The sequence below is a fragment of the Dermacentor albipictus genome, chromosome 4 (assembly GCF_038994185.2).
Source record: "Dermacentor albipictus isolate Rhodes 1998 colony chromosome 4, USDA_Dalb.pri_finalv2, whole genome shotgun sequence".
Lineage (NCBI taxonomy): Eukaryota > Metazoa > Arthropoda > Arachnida > Ixodida > Ixodidae > Dermacentor > Dermacentor albipictus.
In genome coordinates, this window is record NC_091824.1 from 76,570,826 (window position 1) to 76,584,846 (window position 14,021).

The window sequence follows — 14,021 nt, forward strand, 5'->3', positions numbered from 1 at the left end:
TGAATGCTCGAAGAGGACCAAGTTGGACACCTTCTCAAAGGTATTGCTGAGGATATGTACAATTACTTAATTGGAAAGGAGAGTCTCACCTCGGTCTCTGACCTCTTCAAGTATTGCCACACATTTGAAGCCTTGAAGCTGTGCTGCATCATGCCAAAATTTGGGAGGTTAGTGAATGTTACAACAGTTGTAAGCATTGATGACAACAACAGTTTTCAATTTGACGTTATGGCAACTGTAAAGCAAATTGTTCGCAAAGGATTTGAGTGACACATCAAAGGGGTGGATGTCAAACAGCGTGGTTGTGCGTCCAACTAACCTCAAGAGCATGCATCTGCTGTATCCTCATTGTCTGCCATGCCAGGCACTGCAGACTGTCGAGTTTCATCAGCTGCAACAGCACCGACGTTCCTTTCCCATTACCGTGATGCACGATCAATGAACTCGTATAGCTACCACCACGAATCGGCACGGGGTCAACCCAAATGCGATCTTGCAAATGCTGATTCGTGGTGGGTGCTAGCTCTACGAGTTTGTTGATCGTGCATCATGGTACCGGGAAAGGAACGTTGGTGCTGTCGCAGCTGATCAAACTCGACAGTCTGCAGCGCCTGGCATGGCAGACAACGAGGATACAGCAGATACATGCTCTTGAGGTTGGTTGGACGCACAACCACACTGTTTGATATCAGCCACTTTGGTTTGTCGCTTAAATCCTTCGCGGACAATTTGCTTTACAGTTGCCACAACGTCAGATTGAAAACTGTTGCTCTTCAATTGTTTTTCCATCCCTGCTGTTCTCCTGGATGACATGAATCTTGCTGAACTTGACGAAATCATTTACAGCTCCATTACAGTTCTAAGCGAGGAGGAGCTGTCTCATACTAGCTATCCCACCAAAGCACTTCTGAACAGAAGATCCTATGGGTGATCAGCAAGTCGCTTGCCTTCACACGAGCGCCACGCTCTCGCACAAGTTTTGCTGGCGCATATTTCTGTGTTCAATTTCACACAAGGTGACAAGCAGGCTTCACTCCCGCGTTCTCGTGCTCGCCACAAAATTGACACCGGATGTGCATACGCAATTCGGCAAAAGCCTTGCCTCATGTCTTCGACAGAGAGGACAGTTATCCCCGAACATTTTCGGGGATGCAGATGCAGACTGTCTCTCTTGCCTTCCTCTGACGACGACGGAGTGTGACACAGACAATTTTGATGACTGTTTTGCTCCCATTTCTTCTACATTCCCAGACGTGATGACTTTCAGGGCAGAGCAAGAAAATATTAGTTTGGAGCCACTATTAGTAGTTGCATCGCGTCCTGCAGCCACTGGTCGATTCTGTGTCTGTGACAGCCTGCTTTACAAGACCAATTATTCGGCTGAAGGCGCACGCTTCCTTCTGGTGGTGCCGATAAATCTGCGAGCAGACATACTGAGAGTCATGCTTGATGATACGACCTTTGGTCATTTAGGGCTCATCAGAACTTTGGGCCGGACAAAGGAGTGCTTTTACTGGCCCAGAATGTGAGACACAGACAAGCACTACGTTGCCAGTTGCTAACAATGCCAACGCTACAAGTGCCCTACGACTGCTCCACTGAGTCTTCTCCAACCTCTGCCAATGCCTCGCCAGCCATCTGAATAAGTGGGTATCAATCTTCTGGGCCCATTTCCATGATCATCTAATGACAATCGATGTGTGATTGCATGTGCTGACCACCTGACCAGAAATGGCGGCCATACCATTTTCAACAGCTGCATGCGTTGCAACGTTTTTGCTTCGATCCATGATTATTCAGCAGGGTCCTCCCCGTGTCATCATTACTGCTCGCAGTCGTCAGCTCGTTGTGGACACCATAGAAGAACTGCTTCGTCTCTGCAGTTCGCAGTTCCTCCATTCAATGCCTTATAACCCTCAGACAAATGTGTTTGTAGAACGTACAAAGACAACTCTAACTAACATGCTGGCTATGTATGTATCTTCCCATCATAAAGACTGGATGACATTCTTCCCTTCATCAACTATGCTTATATTACTGCAAAGCATGAAATGACTGATTACAGTCTTTTTCATTTCCTTTACGCACATCTACCACTAAGCTGCTTTGCCACAGTACTACCATTCGACTTTCACAGCTCTGTTGCCAAGATGCTGTCTCTTGCCAAAGAAGCCCGGTGCATTACCCGTCTTTGTACTATGGCATTGCAACACCGATCGAAAGAGCGCTGTGACAGCTGACATCAGTCTGTCTCGTACGCTAAAGAAGCCTTTGTGTCTTTGTGTGGTTGTAGATCCCGCAACGTAAACGTGGCTTATGCTAAACATTTTTACCCTAGTACATGGGCCCATTCGTCATTGTAGATTGCCTGAGCGACTTGACGTACCTGATGGCACGCTTGACGTCAGCTGGTCATTGGTCTAGCCGGACCCAGTTGGTACATGTTGCTCGTCTTAAGCGCTTTCACCTTACACTTTCCTAGTGATTTGTACTTACCCAGCAGGCTTCGTCTGGGAACTGGAAATTGCTACGGCATGAGCTGGGCAAGGAGTAGAGGAAGGTGTTAGGTGGCGCTGCCTGTTGATGCCACCTTTACTTGACCTTCAACGTTGTCCTGTAAATAAACACAGATCAACCGTAACAATGCGATCCAAGTGTGGCGCCATACTGAGTTTCTGTCAGCACAGTGTCATGCCAAAAGCGCTTGGTATCTGCAAAAAAGAAAAAAAAAGAAGAGCATAGAATTGTTGAAAAAAGAAAACTGTATTTTACTGCAGCAGTACGCGCTGCTTCCTAAGGCATCATTGTGTGCTCTACATGCATATACTGCAATGTACTGTACAGTATGGCCATGTGCGAGTCCAGTGCTTGTGTTGTGCCTGGTATGGGCAGATAATGCCCCCTTCCTTTAATCATTTAAGGAGCTTTAAGGATGATGCATATAAATACGTCCCACGCCCCAAATTTCTATTTTCCAGCTGAACGTGCAGAATACACTGAGAACAGGCATAGTCGCAGAAAAAAAAAAATTTTTTTTCGGAACCTTCTTCAGCAGTAGGTGGGCGGCACCAGGCAGAACACTGGAAGTGGGCTTCACCCCAAGCCACCTATGGCTTCGTTTAGAACTCGTGCAGACAGCTCTTGTCATATGTGAACTGTAGGTGAAAATTGCATTTGCTTTGCGTTACCTGTGACATACCACTGCAGCCTGTGTACCTGCTATAATCCAACAATTGACTCTTGCTGCCTGTCATTCAGTGTTGGCAGAAGCTGCTTCGTACTCAAGACCGTAACTCGACAAGAAAAACATATTTTCTTCCGTGTTCTCTGTAGGCAGCTCTTGTCCTTAGAGGGTTAATTTAGAAGTTACTACACGTGCAACCGGTTCACAAAAGTGGGCAGGACTTCCTGATTTGTTCTGCCATGGTGGGTGAAACAATTCCCTGCTGTTGTCTTCAGAGCTTGCCCAATTGTAATGGGGTGGAATATGTAGCGATTTGTAATTCTTGAAAACTAAGTGGATTTAGAGAGATGTTCATTTATCACACCCTTCTTGTGAATACTTATTGATTCAATAATTTTCCAACTCGCTTTTTGATAGTTTTTGATATAGTACTGCTTGTAGCTGCTAAGTGTCATGAAAATATGTTCTCAAGGGGAAAAGGGGGGTTTTGTCCTTGGGGGGCCGTTCTCTTCGAATACATGCAAAATGCGTTAATGTTCTCACGAAGCAATGTCTTAAATTATTTGATAGAAATTTATTGAGATTATAACAAAGGTAAGATTCTGGCTAGTCACTGAAGCAGAATTCTTCTTTAATCTTACTTTTTTTTGCAATATCTTAATCTGCGACTCAGATTTTTAATGCACAACAAATAAACTAAGGACAGAGGAAAAAGTTGTTTAATATTGCATATTGTCAGGATTGGGGGCTCAATCCCTTCGTCCGTGGTCCTTTGCCAAGATTGGAGTACGGCATGAATTCGAAGGTAGCTGGCCCATGCCGTCGTCCAACTTATTTACGCTGAGATCGTTGATGAAGTGAAGAACTGCTTCTCATCGAGAACGAGGAAAAGGGTTTATTTACAGAAATTAAATCAGTCTAACATGACTGCTTGAGAAAAAGAGTAGTAGTCCAACAGGACTGCATGAGAGAAGTGACTCAGTCTAACATGACTGCTCAAGAGAAGTGTGTCCTCAGCATTCGCACAACCACAGTTTTTATACACTCGATCCGCCGGTCCTACGACGCGGCGACTGTTCGTTTACACATCACCAACTCGCAGCTGCTCTGAAGATCAGTTTACGTACACAAAGGCAACCGCGCTCTGTTCACAGAGGCAACCGCGCGGGGTGCCGTTCCGGGAAACTATCGGCGCTGATCGAGGGTCGCTCGTTGTTCCGTGCTAGGCCGAAGCGTGAGACGCTCAAAATACGTCGTCCCCACGGCAGCTTGTCCAGCGTGTCAAATCAGCTCCGCGTTGGGGAACTCCGGAAGCATTGTTCACACACGCCGAACTAGTCCCGTCACAATGTCGATGGGGCGGGTGGAAGGCGGCGGATTCCAGCGCAAAGGCCGCTTCTTTGAACGCCTCCCAGCTGCAGCGACGGAGAGGGAGAGGTGCGCGTCTTGCACCCCTTGTCGTAATCGGGTGGCAAGGTGGCAATCTTGTTGCGCAACTCGCCATTCTTGACAATATGCTTCCAGGTGCACAAAAAGATTTGATTTGAATTAAATGTTAAATAGTGATGAGAAAATCGGATGTTGAAATGAGTTTGAATACTCGGACAGGATAATGTAATGATATTATTCTGATGCACTTTTCTAGTGTTCTGTAATTTCCCTATTCTTCTGTTTGCCACCTTTCACCAGCGATATGAGTGGCTGCGTGCCTATGTTATTGCCATAGTAGCCTGGTCGGGAACAGCGGATGCTAAAAAAGAGATAGGCTGGGAACTCTTACATTATGCCCAGAGTGTTTCAAAAGGAACCCTTTTATTTGCTTGCTTATTGCTTCATCATGGCCAAGGCAATAGCGCTTTCAGGCATGCTGTTTTCGCTAACCATAGGTAGCTTATGTTCATTGGGTGAATGACAACCAGACATAATAATAATTTCAATAAGCGTCTGGTGGATTAGTGTCATGCCCAAATGTTTTCCATTTTTGATGCTCTCTATTTATTCAAAAGTGACAGCAGCATCTGCAGCCCAGTCTGTGGGGAGTTACGTGCTACAGGAAAATTCTATGTAATACTGTAAATGTTAGGTTAGTGCTGTTACCCTTGACCATGGAGGAAGACATTTAGGAGGTGAAACTCCCGTCAGCGTGAGCAAGCACGGGCGACCAGATAAGGTCACAATTGTATGCGCCGACGGGGCCGTATGCAGTGGCGGCACCATGCGGCGCGTCGTAGAAGCCGCAGCGAAAAAAAAAAAAAAATGCAGCGCTCAGGCAGTCGGCTTCGGCGCGCTCTCCGGCCACTTCCTCCGTGCCCTCAATAGAAGTCGGGCGCGTGCAGCTGAACGGGAGCAACACGCTCGACCGGTTGCCAGGCGCCGACAGCATGATAGTGGCTCCGCGGGCTTGTGACCTTTGCTGGTCGCTGCAAACAGCGGAGTTTCCACTCCTAAATGTTTCTTGCTCCATGCCCTTGACTGACATATGTAATGTGGCCATTGTGGAATTATTGTGCTCATGCTAGGGTGCTAATAAATGACAGTTGGAAATTTTTAATTGAATACTGGGTATTCTAAAGTTACAGAAAGCTTTTTGACCAGCTAGTATTTGATTCGAATTCCAAATTCAAAAAGCGTTGTGCACTCCTACTTGTATATTGTTGGATAACCAAGGTTGCCAGCTACTAGCATGGTGCTTTGTCCGAAGCTGTTTGACTGCCAGTGCAGCGCTGGGAGTAGAATTTCTCAGCTTTGGATGCCTATAGAAAAGTACTGACTAGCCCATATTTTAAGGTGTGGGACGGAGTATTGTGCCAACAGGTTTTCAGAAATGTCATAAAGTTCTGGTCAGAGATGAACGGAAAGATATTAGTAAAGCTAGAAAGATCTAGTTCTGGTTAAAAATAAACAGAAAGATAATAGTAAAGCAGGGAAGATCTACTTCTAGTGAGGGATGAACATAAAGGTAATAGTAAAATGAAAGATGTAGTTCTGGTTGCGGATGAACAGAAAGATAATAGTAGAGCAGGAAAGATCTAGGTGCTGGTCAGGGATGAAGAGAAAAGTAATAGTAAAGCAGAAAAGATCAGTGCAGAGAGCCTTTGACAGTCTGCAGTCATGTATAGCTCCTTTCGGTAAACAAATGAAGGGAAAGCACTAAATGTGTGAAGGTAGCTTGCAGGACGCATCTGAAGAAGCGGACAGCATAGCCATCATGCCTGCCAGATGGATTTGGGGACGTGGGTAGAAGTGAATGCGCCTTGTTTGTGTGTGTGTCTGTCTCTGCATGCGTGTACGGCTGTGCCTTCCTGTCTCACACTGTCCTTCCTTTTCCTCCTCCTCCTCTTTCTCTTTTCTGGGACGGTGCAGCGGCTAAAGGTGCTAGTGCGCAGCCATGCGCTTCGAGATGACGCTTCGCCACCTCTGGATCTCTCGCCCGAGGCAGCCACGGCCTCGCCACAGATGCTGTCGGTGCAGGTGGGAATTCACCTTGGCTGTCCTGGCAGAGGCATCCCCGTAGCTTTGCCCTTTCCTTTGTTTACACGCTCACCTTAGGCGGGAAGGGGCGGCTGCAGACGACGGGGGGCACCTTGACTGTGCTCATCCACTCTGTTACTGAGCAGTAGGCAATACCACCTCTTGGTAGCAATGCCATTGGTTGTCCGTGGGACGAAAGAGTTGCTTTCATGGAATGCGCCTCTGTTTGTCTCTTAGTAGTACATATGGGCCAGAAACGTGGGAGTTAACGAAAAGGAAAAAGAGAGAGAGAGAAGCTAAGGACAGTGCAATGAATGATGGAATGAAAACTGTAAGGTGTAATGTTAAGAGGCATGAAGACAGCATTGTGAGAATTAAAGAGCAAACGGGGGTAGCCAGTATTGTAGTTGAAAGCTTCGTGGAAAAAATTAAGTAGGCCATGAAATGAGTAGGACAGATGACTGATGGTCTCTTAGAGTTACGGAGTGAGTGCCAGTAGAAGGGAAATCAAGGGCGACATAGGGCTAGGTTGTGTAATTTAATTAAAACAATTTCAGGAACAATAAAAAACCGCAATAACGAAATTCCCTGACAATGAAATATTTTCGTATCCTCAGCAAATGCCCATAGGATTCATTGCATTTTGTACCTCTCGACAACAAGATGTTGCTGAACCGCAAGCCCACATCAACGAAATTTGCGGGAATGTCATGCTGCATATTACCTACTTGCGCAAGGCTAGCAGAAGCCAAAAGGTTTGAAATGCCTTTGTTTCACACTTATATTGTGTAAAATACCGCCACATTACCCTTGCGTGGGCACTGCCATTTTTGTTTACGAAAACAACGAAGCGCCGGAAGTATAGAGTTTTATATAATAATTTCTAGATGAACTCTGGCACGAGTGTCTACGGCAGCTGCAATTGGAGTGGTTCAGCCAGCATGGGAGTTATGGGAAGTACATCGATTTGCCTAAACCCTCTGATCCTTCTGACTTCAGAGGGTTCCGCAACTTTGCAAATTTCTTGTTTTCAACAAAGCACTGTGTATTTAACAAATAAACATTGTAAAATGGTCTGACAGCAGGATTCAGACACAGGACCTCTAGCACAAAAGCCTGTTTGAAACCGTTATGCTACTGATGCATGCATTGACAAGCAGCACAGAATGCCCTTACGAATTTCTTGTGGGCAAGCCAGCGTGTTGAGACGCTTGGCGTGTTTCAATTTGGCCATCTTGACAGGTTGAACCGCTGCAGTTGTAGCAATTGTGTGTATTCGCAGAGTATCCTGTACTTAGAAAAGTATGGATCGCTTTGAAATTTAGGACAACGAAGACAGATAAAGCGTAACAAACAAAGCCACAAAAACGTCTGAATCGACAAGTGCGAAGATCAGACATATCCATGTACTTCCCATCATTCCCATGGTGACTGAACGATCGCAGTGCCATAGTTCCTTCTAGTCATTATTGTATGAAACTCTGTGGCTGGAAGTGATTGCGTGCACTGGAAATGTGTCATGGCTACCATCTTGTTTGTTGATTGCCTGTATCAAATGGCACGGCAAGGCTGCATGTCTCTACCGACATGCGATGACGGCTTTTGCAAACCTAGTGTAGGGCGTAATCTGCGACTTAGTGAGAGAAGTGCAGCAAAAACAAATCCGAGTCCACCTACTTGGACTTGTTTATAGTTATTGAGATGGTGGCCGCAGCGTGGCTTGCCATGCATCCGGCCTTGAGTGAGCGATAATCCGAAAATAAGCATTTCTTACTTCAAGAACGTTGGTTTCAGTACCACTCAACATGCATCACTTGTGGATTTGGTGTCTGTAGACGTATACAGTGGAATCTCGTTGATACGATTCTCACGGGCACCGAAAATAAAAACGTATTATCCAAAAATCGTATTATCCAAAACGGACTCCAAAAGATCGCGAATAATACATACTTGGCACAGAACTTGCTTTTATTAAAGCACTTTAAAATAATCCGTCACTTTGCGCTGCACTTTTTGCTTTTCGAGGTCCTGCAGCAAGCTTTTCTGGAACTCGTAAAAACGAGTAGCAGTTTCCTCGCTGAGCTCCGCAGACGCGACAAAGCCACGAAGCCCGTCCAAAGCTTCGAGAGCACCGTCAGTATTTAATGGCCGACGATCGCTGCTGCAATCTCCGGCGTCTTGGTTGTCATCGTCGTCGCTCTCCTTTTCAGCGGTAACATCTGCAATGATGTCTTGGACGGTGCGCAATTCACATGTCGCCAGTTGGTCGTCCGCCGATACAAACTCTTCCGGAGACGCGTCGACATTGAGGTCACCCCAGTCCGGGATGTCAATCTCTGCGCCGTCATCTCCATTTTCCTCAGCATCGCCAGGTGCACAAAAAAAGCCACACTTCTTGAAGCAGTTGGCGATGGTGTCAGGTTTGACGTGATCCCATGACATCGCCAGAAAATGGATGGCATCAAGAAGATCCACCTTCAAGCTGGCATCTTTCCGGTCAATCTTGGCCAAAAAGCGTCTGATCAACAAGCTCCTAAAGTGAAATTTCATGTTTCTAATGATTCCTGCATCTAGGGGCTGCAAGTGGCTGGTGCAGTTGGGCGGCAGGAAAATTACTTTTACGTTTTGCAGCCACGAAGTATCGACAGGGTGCGCGGCACAATTGTCGAGAACCAGAAGAATTCTACGGTTCGCGGCACGCATCCGGGCATCCAGAAATGTGAGGAACTCTGTGAAAAGGGCTCCGGTCATCCATGCCTTCTTATTCGCTTTATAAATGACAGGAAGGCGTGGGTTACGCGAAAAGCAGCGTGGCTTCCAGTATTTGCCAATGACAGTAGGCTTGAGCTTCTCGGTTCCATCAGCGTTGCAGCACAACAATACGGTGACTCTTTCTTTGCTTTTTTTTCCGCCTTGACACGTCTCACCTTTTATGCTGAGACAGCATCGTCAATGCATGCGCCAATCACTGCTTCTTGGTCACGTGATTTTACCGTGAGTACTATGTCTTAGGATAGATGGCGCTAAAAACCTTCGGTGCGTTTGGTGTGCGAGCTTGCGAAAATTGCTCCCAGAGGCCGCCACACTGCTGCAGGCGCTGTGCAGAAGCACGGCCGGACTCTAGCCGAGACGAGCCAGGCCAAGCCTCGAGCATACAAAGCACGCGTCGCCGCGTCTTTAGTGCGCCGTGCCTGTCGTTTCGCTCGATGTTAATTTCAGTAGCTCTGCCCACCCGCTTCAAAGGACTGGCTCTGATGTTATCATCATACAGAAGACGTTTCCGGGATCGTATTATCCAAACCGACGTGGAAATACGATCGTATTAGCTGTACAAAAATGCATTTACCTCCATAGGGCATCGGCCGGGAACGAAAAAAAAAACGTATTATGCCGAAAAACGTATTTAGCCGAATCGTATCAACGAGATTTCACTGTATTTGCACGAAGCGGCCATATGCTTGGTCGATTGCATTCGGGGGTTGAGATAGAAACACTTTCGCATTTGGCACTGGACGTGTTGGCTTCTACGGGTGACATCGTGTACTGGCGAAATGCTGTTGCGCTGCATCTGGTGCTGAGTTTTGTGAAATCTTGCGAAAGTGATTGCATTTCCAAAAGCGATCGACTGAGAATATAGCTTCATGGCAGTGCTGCCATTGCTGACTGATGCACGGGGCGCACTTTTTGCTGACGGCAATGTGGTTCTACAGTCTCGAGCAAGCCTTGCCAAAGCAGGCTAAAGGAATTTTGGCAGTAAAGTTTCGTTTTGCGATGCATTCCCTATCTGTGCGGTTTTCTTTTGCAAAAACAAAAATCTCGCAAATGCGGATTTTTTGCTTTCCTCACTGGTTTTGTTATCTTGTGGGTTGCACTGTATATACCAGCATGGTATATACAGTGGTAGTTAAGACAGAGGTAGTTGTAGTTGGATATTGCTGGGAGGAGCCTTCATCCTGGCAGTGGACATGAAATATGCTGGCGTTGAGGATCAGTAGATGCTGAAAGTTACTGATTGGGATATTATGATTTGGGGGGGGGGGGATGCTAAGCAGTATTATTGAAGCACTATGCATTACAATTTCAAATTGAGCAATCGTAAGAGGACAAGTGACAGAAGCATAGTGTTACAACACAATTGTGAAATTGTGAAACATGCAGCACTGTGTGTTCTTGCACTTGTGCGAGTTATGAGACGACAGCTGTGCAGAGTGAGTGCTTGTGAGTTAGCAGTTGTAGCTCATTGCATGGTTTTGAGATTAGGATCGGATACTTTTCATTTCGTTCAGTTACCTTAAAGACGTCACTAGGGGATATTACATAAGGCGTGAGTGTACATAAAGAATTAAAACACTAAAACTTGCGACAACAGGTACTCTGTCGCATTGGCAGAAAAAGATGATGGGCAGTAAAGCTTACAAAATAGACAAAGTGTCGCCATGCATCGGCAGAGGGATAAAGTTTGCAGCCCAGATTCTGCTTTGTGGGCAGTAACACTGACTTCGTGAGAATGAGTGAATGAATGTGGCGGCACGATTTTGTACCGCTTCAAGGTCATCTATGAGGCATACTTGATGCGGGGACCATATAGCTGACGCATACTCTAGTTTTGAATGGATAAGTGACTTATAGGCTACTAATTTAACGTGTTGGGGCGCGTTACGAAGGTGACGTTTCAGAAAACGGAGTTCTATTTGCCGATGATATGATGTTTGTAGCATGTGCATGCCATTACAGATCATTGGACAAAGTAACGCCTGAGTATTTGAACGATGTTACTGGTTGTATAGGTTGGTTAGCAATTGCGTACGGGAATGTAACGGGGTGCTTTTGGCGGGTAATGGAAAGTTTACATTTAGTCGCGTTAAGGGTCATAACTCTCCAGTTGCACCATTCTTGGATGCGGTCTAGATCATGCTGAAGTATTACTGCATCGCAATGGTTAGAAACTGATTGGTAAATTACATGATCATCAGCGAACATTCGGACTTGGCAAGATAAGTGTTGAGACAAGTGGTTAATATACATTAGAAATTGGAAAGGACTGAGAACAGAACCTTGGGGTTAGAACTCGGACCACGCACTATGTATCTGGCCTTGTCCTTTCAGCACTACTCAGTTTTGCATTATGACAGGCCAACCAAGGCCAGCGCTAACATGTGCTTTGTGTCTGGCTACTTGTCACTTAATTGCCTACAGCCAAGATCAGAAACTTATGTAAAGCTGCATAAGGTAGCTTGTCAGAAAACAGTTACCATAGCTTTGTTCTTTGCAAAGCTTCCCGGCAGTGCGCAAAAGTTTATGCATTTGGCGGAGGTTGCTTGTTGCAAGTTTAACGTTAACATGATTAAATGTAACTCTCACAAATGCGCATTATTGAATATTCGCTGAAGACTAGAGTTAACAAGGGTTGAAAGGCAGTAACTGGTAAATTTTCTTGGGTAAAAATCATGCTTCTGATACAAGGAGGTCCAGGAATATTGAGCCTTCAGTTGGCTTCAACTGCAGTTACTTTAGGCATGTCATAGTCACCTTGTTCTTTCCTTTCTTTCTTCAAACTTTTCCTTTCTATTTTATCGTACTATTGGTAGAATTCTGTGAAGAGTGCCAGAAAAATGTTACTGTGGCAGTTGATTTTGCAGTGCATTTTGCACTGGTTAGTTGGCGTAGCAATGTGAAAAAAAAAACAATAAAGAAGAAAGAAAAGATGTCACAGTCACATTGTAATTGCCATTATGCACTATGTAGCTAGCTGTAGTCAGATTTAAATCCAAGCAGTTTGTGGGTAGGCAGTGTAGGCATAACTCAGTTCACTTCAGAATGAGCCATGCGTTGGGCACGTGTGTGGCAAAGGTCGAATAGGCATTGCATAATGGCCAGTTTCCACTGTCATCGCACAGAGAATGTTGTTCCTAAATTATACACATCTGCACGTGCCATCTCCTGTCACAGTATGAGCGCCAAAACGTATTCTGGCAGCCATTCAGACCTGTTTGTGACATTGCTGGGACCCAGAAAAAGAAAAAAAGAGTGAAATTTTGTTTTATTTTGCCGTGGTCCTCCAATTCGTGCCATGTAAGTGTTCTGCCTGGCTACATCTATGGAACATAAACTGCTTAGATGGTTTAGCAGTTAGCAACTGATTCTCCTCACAACGTGACGTCAACTGAGTGACTCAGAACGGACGTTCACACATATACATCCGAAGCTCATTACCAACAAGTCGCATTTAACATAAAGTACCTTTGTTATATCCAATATTCATTATAAGCATATACTCGTTACGCACTGATATTGGTGAGAAACATTTTGAATTTACTCCATTACAGTCAGCTCATTAGTTTGACCCTTATGGGACCGCAAGTGGTAGACTTAACACAGAGTCCTTCCATGTTTTTCTGGTCACGAAACTCCGCCGTCACGCTATGGGAGAGGTTCATATGCTGCCCAAAGGTGCCGCTACGCGGCGCCACTGTGCCACAGAGGGCATCGCTCGCGTACCGAAACGCTTGCGCAGTGCGAGGCGAGCTGAGTGATCGGGTGCGTTCTGTGCATGTGCTGCGCAATTTTTCGAGTGCTGGGCTGCTTAGTTGAAGTGGCGGGGTGGGACAACGATGCTGAACACGTGTTGCAAGTAACAGCTGAAGAAGTAGAATGGTGGTATCTCTAACAAGCCATTTAAAAAAAAATGCTGTATTTGTGATGCGGCTACTTGTGTTCGTTTGAGAGTTGTTTTGCCATGTGTTATGAAATGTCTATGTTTTAGACTTTCTTGTTGGTAGAAACAATCGATTATGCATTCTGTATTTATTGCCATTCGTTTGCTCGTGTTTGTTTCCTGCCCCCCCCCCCCCCAATGCATATCTCTTATGGTTGATGTTATTTCTTTACGCTTATTATATCAGTATCATGCTTTTAACAAACTTGCATTGTGAATGGTGGACCATTCGTGACCGGACGCCTCTGTGCTGTCTGCATTTCTGTCCGCTTATTTTATTGATAAATGAATGATCGTGCTTGCATGTTGTTTTTGCACCAACACGTTCTATTTCTTTTCTTAATCGAAGTATAAAGTTTTTAACATATTGTAAATAGTTGCGCATTAAGAACCAAAATACCCAGTCTCGCCGTTTCTGCGTCGAAACCACGAGCAGCGTGAATAAGTGCTGGGCTTACTGACGCTTCTAAACGACTGTTTGCTAAGGCAATTGCCTAATTACAATACAGCTAGTTTCAACTGCGCAGGTCCTAACACTTTACGTTCGCCTCAATCCGTTGCTAAAAGCCGCACCGAATACATTTAGTAGCGAAGATTGTCTTGCATTAATCCTACCTAAACGTAATTCAGAAATGGCATCGCTTTGCAGAG

The 14,021-nt window shown here is 45.5% G+C and overlaps 1 protein-coding gene across 8 annotated transcripts in view; it reads left to right on the forward strand.

Moving 5' to 3' along the window:
- LOC135895884 (cAMP-regulated phosphoprotein 21-like) overlaps nt 1-14,021 on the forward strand; it is a 107,580-nt gene that overhangs the window by 17,160 nt on the left and 76,399 nt on the right. For 7 of the 8 annotated variants that reach the window (XM_065424095.1, XM_065424094.2, XM_065424100.2 and 4 more), the window contains exon 5: nt 6,548-6,655. The exons of the other annotated variant lie outside the window; for it this stretch is intronic. In XM_065424095.1, coding sequence (XP_065280167.1) covers nt 6,548-6,655 — 108 coding nt within the window. The remainder of the gene's footprint in view (nt 1-6,547; nt 6,656-14,021) is intronic. 8 annotated transcript variants of the gene reach the window in all.